General features: G+C 54.1%; 2 protein-coding genes across 3 annotated transcripts in view; both read left to right on the top strand.

The window, feature by feature from the left end:
* Nucleotides 1-210: 210 nt before the first annotated feature.
* On the top strand, nt 211-13,880 carry RPUSD3 (RNA pseudouridine synthase D3). The gene is made up of 9 exons (XM_032969851.2): nt 211-552; nt 4,408-4,678; nt 5,261-5,305; nt 5,809-5,914; nt 6,232-6,339; nt 7,451-7,535; nt 8,042-8,168; nt 8,877-9,016; nt 9,184-13,880. The coding sequence occupies exons 2-9, from the start codon at nt 4,411-4,413 to the stop codon at nt 9,433-9,435; spliced, it is 1,131 nt and encodes a 376-aa protein (XP_032825742.1). The 5' UTR covers nt 211-552; nt 4,408-4,410; the 3' UTR covers nt 9,436-13,880.
* A 154-nt stretch (nt 13,881-14,034) lies between these two features.
* Nucleotides 14,035-20,871, top strand: part of PTPDC1 (protein tyrosine phosphatase domain containing 1) — a 31,136-nt gene continuing 24,299 nt past the window's right edge. Inside the window, exon 1 of one of the 2 annotated variants that reach the window (XM_032969696.2) lies at nt 14,035-14,949. The gene's annotated coding sequence lies outside the window, so the exon portion shown is untranslated. The remainder of the gene's footprint in view (nt 14,950-20,871) is intronic. The other variant, XM_032969695.2, reaches the window with a different exon arrangement.

Genomic DNA, 20,871 nt, shown 5'->3' with positions numbered 1-20,871 from the left:
GTTGCTGCACCTTGTGTTTGGTTTTGCATTTTAGTGACCCAGGTCACTCTTAAAGAAATGAGACTCTGCTGCCCTGGTCTGTTGAGTTCTCACCAACACACAGCCTCGCCTAACACCTCACCACCTCACCCTGTACAACCCACTCATAACTCAACCGACACACATCCCACCCATCTATCGACTCATTCACCAACTCAACAATAACTCACCCACCCGGTTCACTCGCGCAGATCGTACTGATCATGGTCTCCCGAGTTCTCACCTGGTGAAACAATCAACTTGAGACTTTAAAGCCACGACATTTCGGGAAGCACAACTGGGACACGCGGCCCCCGAGTTGGAAGCCACGCCCTCTTTTATATAGCCCCTCCCGCCGCGTCGTTAGCACCGCCCATGCAGCGAGTGGATTGGCTGGTTCTTGGGTTGCCCCGCCCCATAGACGTTTGTGGGGGGGGGCGTGGATGAGCGGTGCCACGACCTCCAACTTCAGGAAGAGCGCGCGCATGCGCAGTAGTTGTGATTGCAGTCCACGCGCAGGGAGACGCACGTGAGGTGAGGGCGGATGAGTGTGAGAGCGTGTAAGGTGAGGGGGGGGTGAGTGTGTAAGGTGAGGGGGGGTGAGTGTGAGACTGTAAGGTGAGGGGGGTGAGTGTGAGAGTGTAAGGTGGGGGGGTGAGAGTGTAAGGTGAGGGGGGGTGAGTGTGAGAGTGTGTAAGGTGAGGGGGGGTGAGTGTGAGAGAGTGAGGGGAGGGGTGAGTGTGAGAGAGTAAGGGGAGGGGGGTGAGTGTGAGAGTATAAGGTGAGAGGGGGGGTGAGTGTAAGAGTGTAAGGGGGGGGGGGTATGAGAGAGAGTGTAAGGTGAGGGGGGGTGAGTGTAAGAGAGTGTAAGGTGAGGGGGGTGAGTGTGAGAGTGTAAGGGGGGTGAGTGTGAGAGAGTGTAAGGTGAGGGGGTGGTGAGTGTGAGAGTGTAAGGGGGGTGAGTGTGAGAGAGTGTAAGGTGAGGGGGGTGAGTGTGAGAGAGAGTGTAAGGTGAGGGGGGGGCGGTGAGTGTGAGAGTGTAAAGGGGGGGGGGGGGTATGAGAGAGAGTGTAAGGTGCGGGGGGTGAGTGTGAGAGAGTGTAAGGTGAGGGGGGGGGGGTGAGAGTGTAAGGTGAGGGGGGGGGGGTGAGTAAGAGAGTGTAAGGGGGGGGGGTGAGTGTGAGAGAGTGTGAGGTGAGGGGGAGGGGTGAGTGTGAGAGTGTAAGGGGGGGGGGTGAGTGTGAGAGTGTAGGTGAGGGGGGGTGTGAGTGTAAGGGGGGGGGTGAGTGTGAGAGTGTAGGTGAGGGGGTGGGGGGTTGAGAGAGTGTAAGGTGAGGGGGGGTGAGTGTGAGAGAGTGTGAGGTGAGGGGGAGGGGTGAGTGTGAGAGTGTAAGGGGGGGGGGGGTGAGTGTGAGAGTGTGTGAGGTGAGGGGGGGGTGTGAGAGAGTGTAAGGTGAGGGGGGGGGTGAGTGTGAGTGTTTAAGGTGAGGGGGGGTGAGTGTGAGGGTGTAGGGGGGTGAGTGTGAGAGTGTAAGGTGAGGGGGGGTGAGAGTGTAAGGGGGGGGGTGAGTGTGAGAGTGTAGGTGAGGGGGTGGGGGGTTGAGAGAGTGTAAGGTGAGGGGGGGGGTGAGTGTGAGAGTGTGGGGGGGGGTGAGTGTGAGAGAGTGTGAGGTGAGGGGGGGTGAGTGTGAGAGAGTGTAAGGTGAGGGGGGGGGTGAGTGTGAGAGAGTGTGAGGTGAGGGGGGGGTGTGAGAGTGTAAGGTGAGGAGGGGGTGAGTGTGAGAGTGTAAAGGGGGGGGTATGAGAGAGAGAGTGTAAGGTGCGGGGGGGGGGGTGAGAGTGTAAGGTGAGGGGGGGTGAGTGTGAGAGAGTGTGAGGTGAGGGGGGGGTGTGAGAGTGTAAGGTGAGGGGGGGGTGAGTGTGAGAGAGTGTGAGGTGAGGGGGAGGGGTGAGTGTGATAGTGAGTGTAAGGTGAGGGGGGGGTGAGTGTAAGAGAGTGTAAGGTGAGGGGGGGTGAGTGTGAGGGAGAGTGTAAGGTGAGGGGGGGGGTGAGTGTGAGAGTGTAAGGTGAGGGGGGGGGTGAGTGTGTAAGGGGGGGGGTGAGTGTGAGAGTGTAAGGTGAGGAGGGGGTGAGTGTAATAGTGTAAGGTGAGGGGGGGGGTGAGTGAGAAAGAGTGTAAGGTGAGGGGGGGTGAGTGTGTGAGAGAGTGTAAGGTGAGGAGGGGGTGAGTGCGAATGTTTAAGGTGAGGGGGGGTGAGTGTGAGAGTGTAAGGGGGGGGTGTGAGTGAGAGAGAGTGTGAGGTGAGGGGAGGGGTGAGAGTGTAAGGGGGGGAGGGGGGTGAGAGAGTGTAAGGTGAGGAGGGGGTGAGTCTGAGAGTGTAAGGGGTGGGGGGGGGTGAGTGTGAGAGTGTAAGGGGGGGGGTGAGTGTGAGAGAGAGTGTAAGGTGAGGAGGGGGTGAGTGTGAGAGTGTGAGGTGAGGGGGGGTGAGTGTGAGGGAGAGTGTAAGGTGAGGGGGGGTGAGAGAGTGTAAGGTGAGGGGGGGGGGTGTGAGAGTGTAAGGTGAGGGGGGGGATGAGTGTGAGGGAGAGTGTAAGGTGAGGGGGGGGGTGAGTATGATAGTGTAAGGTGAGGAGGGGTGAGTGTAATAGTGTAAGGTGAGGGGGGGGGTGAGTGTGAGAGAGTGTAAGGTGAGGGGGGGGGTGAGTGTGAGAAAGAGTGTAAGGTGGGGGGTGAGTGTAATAGTGTAAGGTGAGGAGGGGGTGAGTGTGTAAGGGGAGGGGGGGTGAGTGTGAGAGAGTGTGAGGTGAGGGTGGGTTAGTGTGAGAGTAAGGGGGGGGTGTGAGTGAGAGAGAGTGTGAGGTGAGGGGAGGGGTGAGAGTGTAAGGGGGGGAGGGGGGTGTGAGAGAGTGTAAGGTGAGGGGGGGGTGAGAGTGTAAGGGGGGGGGTGAGTGTGAGAGTGTAAGGTGAGGGGGGGTGAGTGTGAGAGTGTAAGGGGGGGGGGTGAGAGTGTAAGGGGGGGGGTGAGTGTGAGAGTGTAGGTGAGGGGGGTGAGTGTGAGGGTGTAAGGGGGGGGGGGGTGAGAGTGTAAGGGGGGGGGGGTGAGTGTGAGAGTGTAAGGTGAGGGGGTGGTGAGTGTGAGAGTGTAAGGGGGGGGGGTGAGAGTGTAAGGGGGGGGGGGGTGAGTGTGAGAGTGTAGGTGAGGGGGGGGGGGGTGTGAGAGAGTGTAAGGTGAGGAGGGGGTGAGTGTAATAGTGTAAGGTGAGGAGGGGGGTGAGTGGTGAGAGAGTGTAAGGTGAGGGGGGGGGGGGTGTGAGAGTGTAAGGGGTGGGGGGGGTGAGTGTGAGAGTGTAAGGGGGGGGGTGAGAGTGTAAGGGGGGGGGGTGAGTGTGAGAGTGTAGGTGAGGGGGGGGGGGTGTGAGAGAGTTTAAGGTGAGGGGGTGAGTGAGAGTGTAAGGTGAGGGGGGGGGGGTGTAAGAGTGTAGGGGGGGGGGTGAGTGTGAGAGTGTAAGGTGAGGGGGGGGGGGTGAGTATGATAGTGTAAGGTGAGGGGGGGTGAGTGTGAGAGTGTAGGGGGGGGTGTCAGAGAGTGTGAGGAGAGGGGGGGTGAGTGTGAGAGTGCAAGGTGAGGGGGGGTGGTGTGAGAGTGTAGGGGGGGGGTGAGTGTGAGAGAGTGTAAGGTGAGTGGGGGGTGAGTGTGAGAGAGTTTAAGGTGAGGGGGGGGTGAGTGTGAGAGTGTAAGGTGAGAGGGTGGGGTGAGTGTGAGAGTGTAGGGGGGGGGTGAGTGTGAGAGAGTGTAAGGTGAGGGGGGGGTGTGAGAGAGTGTAAGGTGAGGGGTGTGAGTATGATAGTGTAAGGTGAGGGGGGGGGGGGGTGAGTGTGAGAGTGTGTGAGGTGAGGGGGTGAGTGTGAGAGAGTAAGGTGAGAGCGGGGAGGGTGAGTGTTGAGAGTGTAAGGTGAGGGGGTGAGTGTGAGAGTGTAAGGTGAGAGGGGAGGGTGAGTGTGAGAGTGTAAGGTGACGGAGGGGGGGTGAGTGTGAGAGAGTGCAAGGTGAGGGGGGGGTGAGTGTGAGAGTGTAAGGTGAGGGTGGGTGAGAGTGTGTAAGGTGAGGGGGGTGAGTGTGAGAGAGAGTGTAAGGTGAGAGCGGGTGAGTGTGTGTGAGGGTCGTGGTGAGGATGTGTGCTGTAGAGCATCTGGGTCAGTGTTGTGCAGTGCTGTGTCATCGTGTGTTGTGTTGATGTGGTTACGTTTGTGTTATTACTAATTGCCACTTGGATAGTTAGGGGTATGGCTATAGTGTTCATGTGAGCATGGTGCTGGCCCCCACCCACAGCAGTAGATAGACCAAGGCTGATTGATGAAGGTGACGAATCTCCCCGTTTTCCACCAGACAATGCCGTCCCCGGTGCTGGGCGCCCGCTGTGCTGCGCGGTTCGCGGCGGCGCTGCGCCTCCGGGCCTTCATGGGGACGCGGGCCCCCCTCGCCGCGAGGGAGACCCCGGCGGTCTCATGGGCCCCGGTGAAGAAGGCCGAGCCCTTCTGGAGGCCTCGGGTGCCGGGGCGGGAGAGCGTGCTGCGGGCGCCGGGAGTGAGCGATCCGGCGAAGATGAACCGCGAGCAGCTGCTCGAAGCCCTGGTGGCGGCGGTGGTTTACCGGAAAGGTGCCACAGCGGGCACGCGCGGCCACACTCACGCATAAAGATACAGGTCCCCCCAACCATCCCGTAAAGCCTTAACAGACTGTTGGGGCAAGTGCTGTTCGCGAGCACCTAGAGAAGGTCGGGCACGGCACACGAGGGGGTGGGTGGTCAGCACCACGCCCGAGCCACATTTTTCTCGCCAGTGCTAATATTTAAACGCCGCATCAGTTGCTCGTTCAAGGCCGAGTCGACCTAGGAGAGGCCCGGAAGCGGTTGAGATATTCGTCACCGGTGTGGGGTGTGAGCGGCAATCAAATACACCGCACCAGGTACTCATTTTAAGCGCAGTCGACCCAGGGGAGGCCTGGGACCGGTTCAGATTTTTGTCACTGAGTGTTGGCTGTGAGCGGGAATCGAACTCGGGTCGCCGGGGTTTGTAGCGCAGTGCGCTAACCACTACACTACACACACGTGCGTGCACACTAACATGTGAACACAGTAGCGGGCAGGCAACTCGTGAGAAAGCTGTGCAATCATCAACAATCACCATTTCTTTCCCCCCCCACCCACGTCTGCCCCCCCACCTCCCATGTCCCTTTCCAGATCCCATCCTGGCGATTGGTAAACCTGCCGGACTTGGCGTGCACGGTGAGGCTCCTCAATTTGCCCCTTGACCATGGGCAGGGCAAGGAAGGGTAGGGTAAATAAACCAGGGCAGGTCAGCTAGACCCTGTGGGTCCCAATGGGTCATGCATGTGATGGTCACCTGACCCTACCGCCCCCTCCCCGGACGCCCTTATGTGTGTGTGATTTACTCCCACATGCATAAACACTGATTCATTGGCTGAAAACATCTGAATATATAGAGGACAGCAGAGCTTTGGGCAATTGTTGGGAGTGCCGGCTCACCTGTCTGCTGCCTTCCCGCTCGTCTGTGGTTCCTCGGTGATTGCGAGAGAAGCAGTTTGCATGAATGATGACTGTACATGTTTTATAAGCAAGTATTCTGATTATACAAACCATAAACATTCGCACACAGGTGTGCTCATTGCGCGGTACATGGCGGAGGTGTGTTTGGGCCTATATATGTGCTTGCTAAGAGCACTATCCCCAACAGTCTGCGTGGGCTACACGGGGGTGTCTTTGTACAGAGTCCCAGACGGTGCCTGAACAGCTGGCGCTGGAGCCTCTGCTGCCTGAGCTGGCCCGACTGTTGGGGGTGTCTCCCGATCTGCACCTGGTGAAGGCGCCCAGCAGGTGGGGGGTCACCAGGACACGGGTGGTGGGGAGGATGGAAATTCACGCTGCCTCACCCGCCCGTCTGTGGTTTCTCCTCCTCATGCCTCTGAGTCTTCTTTCTTCGAGAGCGAGGAGCGGATAGCGTGTGGCGCCGCCGCGTTACAAGTTGACAATTATTATACGTGCTGTGCGTGTGTGCCCGTGCGCTTGTGTCCGTGCATGCACCTGTGCGTGTGTGCCTGTCTGTGCGTGCCCGTGCGTGTGTGACCGTGTGCCCGTGCGCTTGTGTCCGTGTGTCCGCCTGCGTGTGTGTCCGTGCGCTTGTGCCAACACAGGGACGTGTCCGGCGTGGTGCTGCTCTCCGTGTGCCACCACACCACCAAGGAGCTGGAGGCCGCGTTCTCTCGCTTGCGCCGTGCCAGGGAGCCCGCCAGCACCTACTGGTAGCTCCTGGGGGACACCTACTGGCAGTGCCCACGGGGGCACCTGCTGGTAACGCCCGGAGAACGCCATGGTAGCCGCGAAAATATTATTATAACAATACTGGTTTACCCAGGAAGGCCTCGCAGAGTCTCAAGACTTCTTCAGGAGGGTCCTGCCAAGCTTGCGTTGCAGGAGGCGATGTTGCTGTTGCTGCTCCTACTGTGTGTGACCCCAATGGGTAACTCGGTGGTCATTTTTCAGCATTGGGATGTTTTTGCCAACATCGGTTCCACGGTGCATCCTTTTTTTTTTGCTATGGGAGGAAACTGAGAAACCCGGAGGAAACGCATGGAAAACAGGGGGAGAGAACATACAAGCTTCACAAGAAGAGCATAAGAAGGGCATCCGACGGGATAGATTTCACGATATGTCGATGTTATCGCTATATCAGTTTCCTGTAACCTTGTGATTGCATCTCTAATTTTTTTATGCATTGTCTGTGTGCTTTGGGACTCCTGCCGTGGTGCCACCAGGCTTACGATCCGGGGGGTCGCCCGTTCAATCTGCCAGCACACGGCAGTTGAAACAGTGGTGCAGGTTTTTAAAATCACTGCTGCCTCTGGTCCACCCAGCGGCCCCAGCGGTACAAATGGGGCGCGCCGCGCTCGACCTGCAGGTGGTGGGGTAAAGTGTGGGTACTCCCGCCGTTTTGAACGTGTCACACCAGCATGGAAGAGTCTGCAAAAAATGTTCTCTGGTGGAAGCCTTTCTCCTAGCAGTGGGGTGAGCGAGCAATTGCAGGGCTGTGCCTTTGTGTGCAAGTCTGTGTGGGGAATGGAAGTGTAGTGGATAGTGCACCGATGTACGAACCCAGGGATCTGAGCTTGATTCCCGCTAATGGCCAATATGAGTGACGGATATCTGAACTGGTCCTGGGACTGCTACGGTGTGTCAACATCAGCACTGGGGAGACAAAGGCGGCTGAGTGTGGTGCTGGCCAACCACCCCTTCCAGGGTGTGTACCGTATCGGCCTAAATAGATGCTACTTACTAACAGCGCTTGCCCCAAACAGCCTGTTAACGGCTACATTGGGGATCTGTGTGTCTGTGCGCGCACGTAAACGGTAACAGGGCTGTGACGGTCGGCACTCCCGAGCGCGGGGAGGGCGACATCGACGTTCCGCTGGCGACTCGCAAGATTGGCGATCACCTGCTGGTGGGTGCCGGCCAGGCGCGTTGTGTTTTGGCCCCCAGAAAATTCCCCGGGGTCAGAATCCATCGCCACCGTCAGTTTGGGCCACTGTTCTTTTGTCACTGCTGTGGTGATGTCGGGAGTCCTGGACAGCTTGCTGCTGCTGTTTTTTTTGTACGTGGATTCAGGCCAAAACCACATTGGGCAAGGTTGTAAGAAACCATGGGCAGACACCCTAAGCCTCACCCAATGTAAGAGTCTGATGCTGTTGGGAGCTGGGGGGGGGGGGGTGGTGGCGGTCATGCTGCTTTAGTCGTATTTGTACCCCAGGCTTCGATTAATGTAGAGTATAGTATCCTGACCCCGTCTCATGTGGACATTCACTCGTTTCGTGGCCAGCAAGTGGCCGACAAGCACCGGTGAGCGGTCGGTTGAGCGAGGGAGCAGGCGGGCGGGCGGGCGGGTGGGGAAGCAGGCGAGAGAGCAGGTGGTCGATCGAGCAAGGGAGTGTTGATGTGTCTTGCGAGTAGGTTGTTCCAGTCCCACACCCAACCAAGGCCAGTCTGAAGAGGCAGGAGGTGAAGAAAGCGCTGACGCGCTACCGCGTGCTGTGCTCTGCGGCTGACTGCGCGCTCGTGGAGTTGCAGCCTGTTACCGGTACACACCGCCGGCACACAAAGACAAAGACCCCCCCGCCCCCTCGCATAGCCTCAACAGCTTAGGCAAGTGCTGTTACCAAGCACCTATGATGGCCGATACAGCACATGAGGGGTTAGTCCCAGGACCGATTCAAATATTGGTCACCAGTGTTGGCCATGAGCGGGAATTCAATTTGGGTCTCCGGGTTCAAAGCGCAGTGCGCTAACTTTACACCACTACCGCTCCACCCACACGAACATGTCCCACAACATCGAGAGCCGCCATTCACCACTAAGTAATAGAGACGTTGCCATAGCGCCTGCACCAGGCTAGGTGCGCTTTGGGGCTACATGAAGTATACTCTTTTGTTCTATTCGGTAAAGTCACGTAGGTAAAAGTAAAACAACAAAAATCACGACGTTTCGGCCACAACACAAGCGGCCTTCATCAGGTGAAGGGACCAGACTGTCTCGAGGACAGCGCTGGAGTGAAACAGCCAAGCTCAGACCACGACCTTTAAGCTGTGTGAGAGTAATTAAGGTGCCTTGACAAAGGAATTCGGGTGATACAGAGGGGAAGTGTAAAAGGCTCACTTCTGGCAGGAGGCCACGGGACAGACCCAGGTGCCGTGAGTTGACTGAGATGACTGGCAGATGCACTTGTGCTCCCCTCTGTATCACCTCGCTGTGTTTTAACCGCCCGGTGCTCCGCTCGGTGTGCATGTAGCGTTCCGGGACCAGCTGCGCGTGCACCTCACCATTGCACTGTGCGTCGCCGTGGGCGACCACGTGTACAGTGGGCGTGTCGGACGTGTCTTGGGCGTTCGCGTGCCCGTCGCCCCGGAGACCGCCCTTCCCCGTGCTCAGGTACCCAGCAGGCACCGCGAAATACGCCTCCCAGCATGTACCTGGAGACACACCTCCCAGCATGCACCGCGAGACATTTCCCAGCGTTCCCACCGTGGAAAACCGACCGCTTTACGCTGCTGTGCCGGCCGGTGTTCTGCCCACCCCCTGCCTCCGTTGCTCCGCAGGTTCTAGACGAAGCAGTCCTGTGCAGGATGCACGTGTCCCAGCCACAGGTGCACCGCCTGCCGCTCCACCTGCACTTGGCCGCGATGCACCTGCCGCGCTACGGGCCCGCCCAGGAGGGCACGTGGCCCACCGAGGGCCCCTGGGCCAACTGGTTTGGGGGTGACGTCATCCGGGCGCCGGCCCCGCCATACTTCCTGCGCACGATGGAGCTGCTGGGGCTGGAGAGGGGCGGCGCGAGTGAGGAGGGGTGATCAGTGGAGGGGAGCACTTGTGACGGGGTGTGGGTGGTTCTTATTAGTGGTACAATGGTTAGCGTGCCACGCTACGAACCCGGCGACCTGAGTTCAATTCCCACTCATGACCAATAACAGCGGTGAATATTTCAACCAGTCCTGGGCATCCCCTAAAACGAGGACCTGGTACGGTGTGTCAACATCACCACTAGGGAAACAAAGGCGACCAGCTCCAGCTTCCTGTTAATCTCGTGGCTTCTGTGTGGCCACCCCCACTCTGAACCCATCCCCTCTCTCCGCCATCCGCTGTGAATACAGACGCTGCTCCTCTTTGCAGCAGCCTTGAGTCCCTCATGTAGCCCCCTCCCGATCCTCATCTTTCCTTACCCTTTGTTCCAGTTTCTCCTTTCCTTTCCCACCCTTTTCTTTCCCATTCTTAATTCCTAGGTGTGCTGCGGTATGTTTTTAATTCATGAACAGACACATAGACAATGGAAGAAAACCGCCATTAACATAAAACATAAACATTGAAATGAACAAATCTTGACTGCAGGAATTCATATTCTTTCGGTCTTTCGGTAAAGTCATGTAGATAGGTTCAAAGAAAATAACTAAAAAACTATTACTTTTCGATCGCAACACAAGCAGTCGTCATCAGGAAAAGGGAAGTTAGCTTCAAAAGACAAACTGTTTATAAAGGTTTGAAATGGACATAGCCCAAATGTCAGCAGCCAATGCCAATGCCAGTGGTGGGCAGCGACCACGGCGGTGGTGGGTTTTCCACCAATCAAAGGGCTGCCAGGTAAAAATTAGCATGTCAATGTAAGATCGCCGAGCATCCTCCACGGCGAGCGTGCCAAGGTGGCTATGTTAATGTAAGAGATTAGCATGTTAATGTGAGAGATTAGCATGTTAATGGGGGATATTAGCATGTTAATGTAAGAGATTAGCATGTTAATGGGTGATCGCCAAGCAGCATCCTCGAGGATGGCGCGCGAGGTAGCTGCGTTAGTGTGACAAATTTAATCTGTTAAAAAAATCAGAGAGCCGAAAATAACAACTAACATCGGAAGGTGGTAGGATTTGGAACATCACAGCCAGTTATGACTTAAACTGGTTAATAACGTCCTTCCAATGATTGCTCAATTTGTACCATCTCGGTTGAAATTGTGTCTGTGCCTATATATATTGATGGCTTCATGAACGAATCTTTGTTGATAGCCAGTGGGTCTGCAAAGTGCCTTCGTCTTAGAGAAATCAATTTCGTGTGAGCCCACCGCATTAAAACAATGATGGTCCTTCCGTGATTCAGATCTGCCTTATGTTCACGAACACGGTCCGAGACATGTCGCTTAGTTTCCCCAATGTAACTATTGCCACAGACACAGCTTAGTTTGTAGACGCTGGGGTACTGCATATCAGGGATCACATCCTTCACAGATGGGATCAGATCACAAATTTTATGTACTGTATTAAATCGAACCTGGATCTTGTGTTTGCTCATGATTTTGAAAATATTTTTGGTGACCCCTGCTATGTATGGCAAGGTGATGGTTTTGATTGGGTCCAGAAGAAGTTCCTCATCAAAACTCTACACCATAAAGCTCGATGTATTTCCGGCCATCACCTAGCCAGTGAACTGGAACACGTACACCAAGCTCTCAAAATGAATTGATATTCAGACTACACAATCCATAAAGCTATCGCCCCAACCGTTGGAAAAGAACCATCTAAGGACCCAATCAAAACCATCACCTTGCAGTAGTTGCATTGGGGAAACTAAGCAACATGTCTCGGACCGTGTTCCTGAACATAAGGCAGATCTGAAACACGGTAGGACCAATACCTCGGCCGTAGCTGATCATTGTTTTAATGTGGTGGGCTCACGAAATTGATTTCTCTAAGATGAAGGTAATTTGCAAACCCACTGGCTATCAACAACGATTCGTTCATGAAGCCATCCATATATATAGACGCAGACAATTTCCACCGTGAAGATTGGTACAAACTGGCCAATCATTGGACGTTATTAACCACTTGAAGTCATTGGCTGCTGACACTTGGGCTACGCCCATTTCAAACCTTTATAAACAGTTGTCTTTCGAAGCTAACCCCCCTTTTCCTGATGACGACCGCTTGTGTTGCGATCGAAACTGAGTAGTTTTTTGTTATTTTCTTTGAACCTATCTGCATGACTTTACCGAAAGACCCAAAGAATATAAAGCAACAAATCCAAACAAAACCATGAAATGGACAGAACGGATTCCACATTTCCATGACATCACCAAGTCCGTCTATAACGGCGCATGACTTGAGGAAGACGCCTTTGCACGTGCAGATATCATCAGCCACGATCAATCTACTGCTGGACGAAGGGCCCACCATGATGCTTTGGTTCGGTGTGCCTTGAAGACGGAGCAAGCTCAAAAAGTGTTCTGTGGAATAACTAGGCTTGAGGATCACTACCCAAATACACCACGTGGCTTATGGCTGTGTCAGGACGTTGGAAATCAGTTATGGATCATACGATTTGATGTGACAAGCGAACGCAGTTTTATCGATCGCGTGTTTCGGCTCTACACTTAATGAGGTGTGTTTTCCGGAACACGGGGCTGATATTTCGGGCCATATGCGGTTTAACGCTGCGAGGATTGTTGCTAAGATAGCTGTTTGCCAGGCTTGCCAGAGGTGAGCGTGCTGCATCCGTTGGAAGGTACTATGGTGTGAATCGACTGTGAGAAGGATTTGATTACCATGTATGGTGTTTGGATATGATAAGGGAACATACGCAACACGAACAACGCAAATGTTTACACTACCATATGCATCTCGCCGTCCACTCGTTGACGTCATATGCCCAAAGTAATCTACTGAATTTCTAAAGATTAAAGTGATGGGCAGAAAGTAATTGATGGGCAATAACCATGGATGGAAAATGGTGAAAATCTAATTATTAAATCACTCAACAAAATTTTTATTTCACCAGGTAAGGCCCACTGAGCTATGTAGCTCTTTTTCAGCAGCGACCTGGCCACAAACGATAGCTCAATGAGGTGTCTGATCGTGTGGAAATTTATAGCAGCCAATTAGTCGAAACGCAAGTTTCGAAATGTGGAGAGAAAAAAAACCGGAGAACCCAGAGAACAATCCGCGCGACCATTCGTTAAGATTGAACTAAAAGTAATCTACGAGCAGAAAATCGGCAATCAACCCCCCGGTTAAAAAGTACAGCGATCCCTCGCCATAGTGCTGTCCTTTATACTTGGTGAAAGTGTACTGCAATTACCGTACAATACCACGAATTTTTGCCCTTAATCATGGCCCGTAAGCGTCGAGCTGGTGGTGAAGGTGAGAGGAATGTAAAGACGGCAAGGAAAGGTTTTTTTGTCTTTAGAGAGAAGAGTTGGGTTGCTCGATCGTCTAACCCGCCCTCCCCTAACATCGTCAACGTTATCTGGACTTCGCTATCAATATTAAATGTAATTAAAAGTATTTTTGTTCACTTAATAGTAAAGGTATTTTAGTGCATACAGTACTGTACATATTTTTCAAGTTTATTGAAAGCATAGGATGCGTAGTTATGGGCTTCGACGGAACCTAACCCCCAATTTTCCATAAGCCTTTTTTAGTCTTGCCAACCACGGTTTTGCCAACTACGGGAGCTTTCACGAACCTAAACACCGCGTTTGGCGAGGGATTTCTGTAATCTTATGACTCGTGGCGTTTGTTATCCTTTGGTGCCGCAAATGCGGCAGCCAAGCCCCCTCTCTCTCTCTCGCCCAAGTCGCGTGCTCGGGTCGCCTCTCGCAGCGAACCGTGCCGTGAATGTCACCACGGTCGGGGTGACGCGCTTCGTTCCTGCCGGCGAATTTGGTGGGGAGGGGGTGATCGAAGCGAAATGAGGACAGCTGTCATTCATTATGATCGCTCGTCGGCGAGCAGTGCCAGATTATTCTAGTAGCAAAAGTAGCATACGCTACGGGCCCCACACTTTCAAGGGTTTTGCGCTAAATGCTTTCAAGCTATCAATTCCGGTTCAGTGATTCTGCACTTGCTCTATTACAATAGTACTATACCGCCTTCAACTTTTATGAACGACTGGGTGTTTAAGGTTAGCGATTTGTAGTATTCTCTGGCTGTATAGCGAATAAGAAATATACTATTTCTTTACTATGCAAGTTAAAAATGTATGTGTTTTCATATGTAAGTGTTTTTTTTGTTTTATTTAGGGCCCCTTTGTAATATGCTACTGGCCCCGCACGAGCTTAGTCCGGCCCTGTCGACGAGACACGCGACCGATGGTGGCCACGCGGTCTTGGCACCACTGTGGCAACGGCGGAGATGCGAGGTGGTCCGTGGGTTGTCGTGAGTTGGTTTCTTCGGCTTTGTTTTTTTAACGTAAATATTTTGACAGTATTATTGTTATTTACTGTTCGTTATTGTTCATGAAATATTCGCCACGACGTGCGCGCCCATGTGTTTATTTGAGTGCATTTTTTTTATTGCTGACAAATTTACAAAGATTTTGAACACCTGCCAACCCCTTATCAACAGTGCCTTACCTTATTACAGACCATTTCAGACCTTCTTGGTCACCCCGTACAACTCAACGTTCATCCTACAAAGTTCCATCGCAAAGGAGAAACACGAACAAAACAACGTTTTTTTGCCCGTATTGAAACGGCTGTACGTCCGTATGGACCTGAAAACTCAATTTCCCTGTACAAGAATACGGGGTGAACGGTTTTGGTTTACAGCTATGGATTTTACGGCACTTTACTGAAGTGGCTTTTCTCGCCGTTATAAATCACGGTGCAACTCTCTCTCTCTCTCTCAAAAGACCGGACCGCGAATCCAACCCACCGCCAGCAAAATATTTTTTTTTTAAATTATGAATTGTAATGAATTTACTCCGTTCACGCATCATTAACGGAACACGCGTGGATAATTATAAATTTCGCTGGCCCAATGGCCAATTGCATTGTCTCTGCGCAGCGCACTGGAGCGCTTTGTGCGCGCGCTGCCCTGCCCGCCACTTCAGTGGCACTTGCAATGCGCTTGTTGGGTGCGCTTCGCGATATCGATCGGCACTGCACGATCAGCCGCCGTTATTGTCGATAAGTATTATACAAGTGTATTTGGTGGTAAACATGACTCTGGCATAGCTTCGTGTAGAAATAAATAGAATAACGATAGTTACTGCGTACGAAAGTGTGCGTGTGTGCGCGCGAATACGCGCGCAGTTACTTCCAGAGCAATGAGGTGATCTCACGTTGAGTGTGGAATCTCAGATCCTGGCCATTGCCCCGCGTCTCTCTCCTCCTCGGCCGATCGAGGTTTGGAGGAGGTGAGGGACGACGAGAAGGAGAAGGGAAACCGGTAGGAGAGGGAACGAAGACGGGGAGAGGAGAGTATTTCTACCCCCTGTCCCCCTTCCACCACAGCCTGCAAGGGGAAGGGTCGAGCCGCAACGGCGCCTAGGAAACAACGAAGGCTTCGAAGATAGACCGAAAGGCCTACTACTACGGACAGGTGAGCGAGTGGGGGTTGTGCTGAGCTTTTGAGTTGGTGAGGCGAGCCGCGCCATCTGCTTCGTTCACGCGTGCTTTCCACAAGTGATTGGCTCGCTTCAACTCGCCCTGGTGAGCGCTGTGGTGAACGTGGCTAAAGATGGATGAGCCGGTGAGGGGGTTGGTGAGCATTGCGTGTCGGGGGCGGGTGGTGGGTGAGGATGGCGAGTGCTGAGCTTTGTGAGGGAGCGAATTGAGGTGATTTGGCGAGTGCCGTCAGCAGCCGCTCCAAATCACCACAGCGGTGGCGGTGAAGCGCATTGCTTGCCCCGAGGGTGTCGGGTGAGTGGCTTTGAGTGAGCGCTGTGAGCAGGCTCGTTTAGCAGCCATCGCGTTAATTATCATGTACAAGAATGCGCGACAACTGGCGGTCTCGTTAATTGAGGTGAGCGGTAGAGACGTCTCGAGTAACGGGTCGCGTGGTGCTTGGTGGGGGAGGGAGGGTGGGGGAGGGGCTGGGTGAGGGTGGGTGGGGGAGGGTGGGTGAGGGAGGGAAGGGGTGGGTAGGGGAGGGTGGGGGAGGGTGAGGGAGGGTGGGGGAGGGTGAGGGAGGGAGGAAGGGTGGGGGAGGGGGTCGGTAGAGGAGGGAGGGGGTGGGTAGGGGTGGGTGGGGGAGGGTGGGGGAGGGAGGGAGGGGGTGGGCAGGGGAGGGTGGGGGAGGGTGAGGGAGGGTGGGGGAGGGGGTGGGTGAGGAAGGGAGGGGGTGGGTAGGGGAGGGTGGGGGAGGGGGTGGGTAGGAGAGGGTGGGGGAGGGAGGGAGGAAGGGTGGGGGAGGGGGTCGGTAGAGGAGGGAGGGGGTGGGTAGGGGTGGGTGGGGGAGGGAGGGAGGGGGTGGGTGAGGGAGGAAGGGAGGGGGTGGGTGAGGGAGGGAGGGAGGGGGTGGGTCGGGGAGGGTGGGGGAGGGGGTGGGTCGGGGAGGGTGGGGGAGGGAGGGTGGGGGGGTGTAATTGTGCCGGCCTCGTTAGCGCCCTCTCGGGCCGCGCCGTCACCTGTGCAGCCAGGGTGTTACAGGGTCAGAGTCGGGGACGAGGTGTTGGTGGTGAGTGCTGGTGGTGAGGAGGTGTAGTGTTGGTGGTGAGTGGTAATGTTGGTGGTGAGTGGTAATGTTGGTGGTGAGGAGGTGTGGTAGTGTTGGTGGTGAGGGGTAATGTTGGTGGTGAGGAGGTGTAGTGCTGGTGGTGAAGGGCAATGTTGGTGGTGAGGAGGTGTAGTGTAGGTGGTGAGTGGTAGTATTGGTGGTGAGTGATAGTGTTGGTGGTGAGGAGTGGTAGTGTTGGTGGTGAGGAGGTGTAGTGTAGGTGGTGAGTGGTAGTATTGGTGGTGAGGAGGTGTAGGAATCAGAATCAGAATCAGAAAGGGTTTTATTCGCCATGTAAGTTCACACCGACACGGAATTTACTTTGGCAGGATGGTGCATACATTCAACATATAGGAATCTAAAATCTTAAATAAGTTTTAAACAAGTCTTACTATAATAAGGGTTAAAAGTCTAACACCAAGGGGCTGAAGTATATAAAATTAAATACATATCGAATATAAAATAGCTTTAAGATATAATTTAAAAATAAAAAATACAAATAGGGTAACATAGTTAATATCGGCAAGGTGTCGTTATGTAGATCAAATGTTAAAAACAGTGTTAGCCCTTGGCCTTGTTTAACAGGCCAGCAGCAGATGGGAAGAAACTGTTTTTATGGCGTGAGGTTTTGGTCCTGATGGACCGAAGCCTTCTGCCGGAGGGGAGTAGCTGAAACAGAGAGTGTCCAGGGTGGGAGAAATCGGCCATAATCTTCCTCGCTCGCCTCATGGACCTTGTCGTGTGCAGGTCCTCGAGGGTTGGTAGATTGCAGGCAATCACCTTCTCAGCAGTGTGGATGATACGCTGCAGTCTGCTCTTGTCCTTGGCAGTGGCAGCAGCGTACCAGACGGTTATGGAGGAGGTGAGGATGGATTCAATGATCGCTGTATAGAATTGCACCATCATTGTCTTTGGCAGGTTGAATTTCTTCAGCTGCCGTAGAAAGTACATCCTCTGTTGAGCTTTCTTGGTGAGGGAGCTGATGTTCAATTCCCACTTGAGGTCCCGGGAGAGAATAGTGCCCAGGAAGCGGAAGGACTCTACAATTTTTACTGGGGAGTCTAACAGGGTGATGGGGGTGAGTGGTGCTGTATTCTTCCTGAAGTCCACAACCATCTCAACTGTCTTTAGAGCATTTAGCTCTAAGTTGTTCTGGCTACACCAGGTCACCAGATTGTCAGCTTCCCACCTATAGTCAGACTCATCCCCACCAGAGATCAGCCCAATGAGGGTGGTGTCATCCGCAAACTTCAATAGTTTGACGGACAGATGATTGGAGGTGCAGCTGTTGGTATACAGGGAGAAGAGCAGAGGGGAAAGGACGCAGCCCTGAGGAGTTCCGGTGCTGATGGACCTGGAGTCAGAGACTTGTGTTCCCAGCTTAACGCACTGCTTCCTGTCAGACAGGAAGTCTGTGATCCATTTACAGGTGGTGTATGGCACGTTCAGCTGGAAGAGCTTGTCCTGAAGCAGGGCAGGGATGATGGTGTTGAAGGCAGAGCTGAAGTCCACAAACAGGATCCTGGCGTAGGATGCTGGGGCGTCCAGATGCTGTAGGGTGAAGTGGAGGGCCATGTTAACTGCATCGTCCACAGACCTGTTGGCTCTGTAGGCAAACTGAAGGGGGTCCAGGAGAGGGTCTGTGATGGCTTTGAGGTGTGCCAGGACCAGGCGCTCAAAAGACTTCATTACCACAGATGTAAGGGCGACCGGTCTGTAATCATTTAGTCCTGTTGGCCTTAGCTTTTTGGGCACAGGGATGATGGTGGAGGACTTGAGACAGGCTGGTACATGGCATGTCTCCAGGGAGGTGTTAAAGATGTTGGTGAACACCGGAGACAGCTGGTCAGCACAGTGCCTGAGGGTGGCTGGAGAGACAGAGTCCGGCCCGGCTGCTTTGCGTGGATTCTGCCTCTTGAAAAGTCTATTAACTTCTCCCTCCTGAAAGGAGATAGTCGTCTCTGTAGTATTGGTGGGGGATGGGGCCTCTTGGGTTGGAAGGGGTGGTTCAGGACAGTCCAATTGTCTTTCGAATCTACAGTAGAACTCGTTCAGGTCGTTGGCTAGGCGGGAGTCGTTAGTGGTGTGGTGGGCTCTGGGTTTGTAGTTGGTGATCTGCCTGAGCCCTCTCCAGACAGAAGCAGCGTCGTTTGTAGAGAACTGGTGTTTTAGTCTCTCTGAGTACAGTCGTTTAGCCTCTCTCACCGCTTTGCTAAACCTGTTCTTCGACTCCTTGAATCTGTCTCTATCTCCACTCCTAAACGCTTCCTCCTTCTCCAACCTCAACCTTCTGAGCTTTGCTGAGAACCAGGGCTTATTGTTGTTAAAGTTCACCCTGGTACGTGTTGGGATACAGCAGTCCTCACAGAAGCTGATGTAGGACGTCACAGCCTCTGTGAGTTCATCCAGACTATTGGTAGCAGTCGTGAACATATCCCAGTCAGTACAGTCTAAGCACGCCCGCAAATCTTCCACAGCCTCACTGGTCCACTGTTTAGATGTCCTCACAGCAGGTTTACAGAGTTTTAGTTTCTGCCTGTATGCAGGAATCAGGTGGACCGTGGCATGGTCAGAGTGTCCTAGTGCTGCTCGGGGGACGGCGTGGTAGGCTCTACTGACTGTAGTGTAACAGTGATCCAGAGTGTTCCCTTCTCTGGTTGGGCATTTAATGAATTGTATGTATTTGGGGAGTTCGTGGCTGAGATTACCTTTGTTAAAGTCGCCAAGTACGATAACCAACGAATCTGGATTTGCTCGCTCCACACTCAGAATCTGATCGGCGAGCATGCGTTGGGCCTCTTTAACCTGAGGACAAGGCGGCAAATAAACTCCGACCAAAATGAGCGACGCGAACTCGCGAGGCGAGTAAAACGGTTTACAGGTTATAAAAATTGATTCAAGGAGTGGAGAACAATGTTGCAGAATCACTGTGACATCTACACACCAGCCACTGTTAATGTAAAAACAAATACCACCGCCTTTCGTCTTGCCGGAGAGTGCTATGTCACGATCCGATCTTACAAGATGGAATCCTGCTAGTTGTAGCGAAGTGTCCGGAATCAAATCACACAGCCATGTTTCCGTGAAGCACAATGCAGAAGCTGAAAGAAAGTCTTTGTTTTTTACCATCAGTAGCTGAAGTTCATCCATTTTGTTGCACAGTGAACGTACGTTGGAGAGGAAAAAGCTCGGAAGCACTGTTCGGATCCCGCGTCTGCGTAGCCGTACTAGAGCCCCCGACCGTTTACCCCTTGGGCGGCGTTTCGTCGCTTGAGCAAAGCCTAGCGCGGCATTGACTAGAATGCCTACTAATTCTGCCGCTGGAAGCAGAAAAGTAGGAATTAAATCCACAGGAGTTGTTTCCCTGATATTTAAAAGTTCGTCTCTTGTTAGAGAACTCCGAAAATCTTGGCAAAACACTGAATTGACAGACAAAACAAGACAAAACAGGGCGCACCGACCGGCTGAGGCTACCATCATCAGCGCCATCTTCGCACCAGCACGGGTGTGCTGAACAGCAGGCCTCTCTCACCAGCACTGGTGTGATGAACAGCAGGACTCTCTCACCAGCACTGGTGTGTTGAACAGTAGGCCCCTCTCACCAGCATGGGAGTGGTGAACAGCAGGCCCCTCTCACCAACACAGGTGTGATGAACAGTAGGCCTCTCTCACCAGCATGGGAGTGAACAGCAGGCCCCTCTCACCAACACGGGGGTGATGAACAGCACGCCCCTCACACCAGCACGGGTGTGATGAATAGTAGGCCTCTCTCACTAGCACGGGTGTGATGAACAGCAGGCCCCTCTCACCAGCACGGGTGTGTTGAACAGCAGGCCCCTCTCACCAGCACGGGTGTGTTGAACAGCAGGCCCCTCTCACCAGCACGGGTGTGTTGAACAGCAGGCCCCTCTCACCAGCACGGGTGTGCTGAACAGTAGGCCCCTCTCACCAGCACGGGTCTGTTGAACAGCAGGCCCCTCTCACCAGCACGGGTGTGCTGAACAGTAGGCCCCTCAACACGGGTGTGCTGAACAGCAGGCCTCTCTCACCAACACGGGTGTGCTGAACAGTAGGCCCCTCAACAGCAGGCCCCTCTCACCAGCACGGGTGTGCTGAACAGCAGGCCCCTCAACACGGGTGTGCTGAACAGCAGGCCTCTCTCACCAGCACCGGTGTGCTGAACAGCAGGCCCCTCTCACCAACACGGATGTGATGAACAGCAGGCCCCTCTCACCAGCACGGGTGTGCTGAACAGCAGGCCCCTCAACACGTGTGAGCTGAACAGCAGGCCTCTCTCACCAGCACGGGTGTGCTGAACAGCAGGCCCCTCTCACCAGCACGGGTGTGCTGAAAAGCAGGCCCCTCTCACCAGCACGGGTGTGTTGAACAGCAGGCCTCTCTCACCAGCACGGGTGTGCTGAAAAGCAGGCCCCTCTCACCAGCACGGGTGTGTTGAACAGCAGGCCTCTCTCACCAGCAAGGGTGTGCTGAAAAGCAGGCCCCTCTCACCAGCACGGGTGTGTTGAACAGCAGGCCTCTCTCACCAGCAAGGGTGTGCTGAAAAGCAGGCCCCTCTCACCAGCACGGGTGTGTTGAACAGCAGGCCTCTCTCACCAGCAAGGGTGTGCTGAACAGCAGGCCCCTCAACACGGGTGTACTGAACAGCAGGCCTCTCTCACCAGCACGGGTGTGATGAACAGCAGGCCCCAAAACAGCAGGCCTCTCTCACCAGCACGGGTGTGATGAAAAGCAGGCCTCTCTCACCAGCACGAGTGTGTTGAACAGCAAGCCCCTCTCAAGACAAAA

The sequence above is a fragment of the Petromyzon marinus genome, chromosome 42, assembly GCF_048934315.1.
Source record: "Petromyzon marinus isolate PM22_M1 ecotype Great Lakes invasive population chromosome 42, UKy_Petmar_22M1.pri1.0, whole genome shotgun sequence".
Lineage (NCBI taxonomy): Eukaryota > Metazoa > Chordata > Hyperoartia > Petromyzontiformes > Petromyzontidae > Petromyzon > Petromyzon marinus.
Note: the sequence above shows the minus strand (reverse complement) of the source record. Positions and strands in the feature narration are given on the sequence as shown.

Coding starts and splice junctions, on each gene's coding strand:
- RPUSD3 (XM_032969851.2), top strand. CDS start 4,411: ATGCCGTCCCCGGTGCTGGGCGCCCGCTGTGCTGCGCGGTTCGCGGCG. Junction 5,306..5,808: donor TGCCGGACTTGGCGTGCACG/GTGAGGCTCCTC, acceptor GTCTTTGTACAG/AGTCCCAGACGGTGCCTGAA. Junction 9,017..9,183: donor CCGCCCTTCCCCGTGCTCAG/GTACCCAGCAGG, acceptor GTTGCTCCGCAG/GTTCTAGACGAAGCAGTCCT.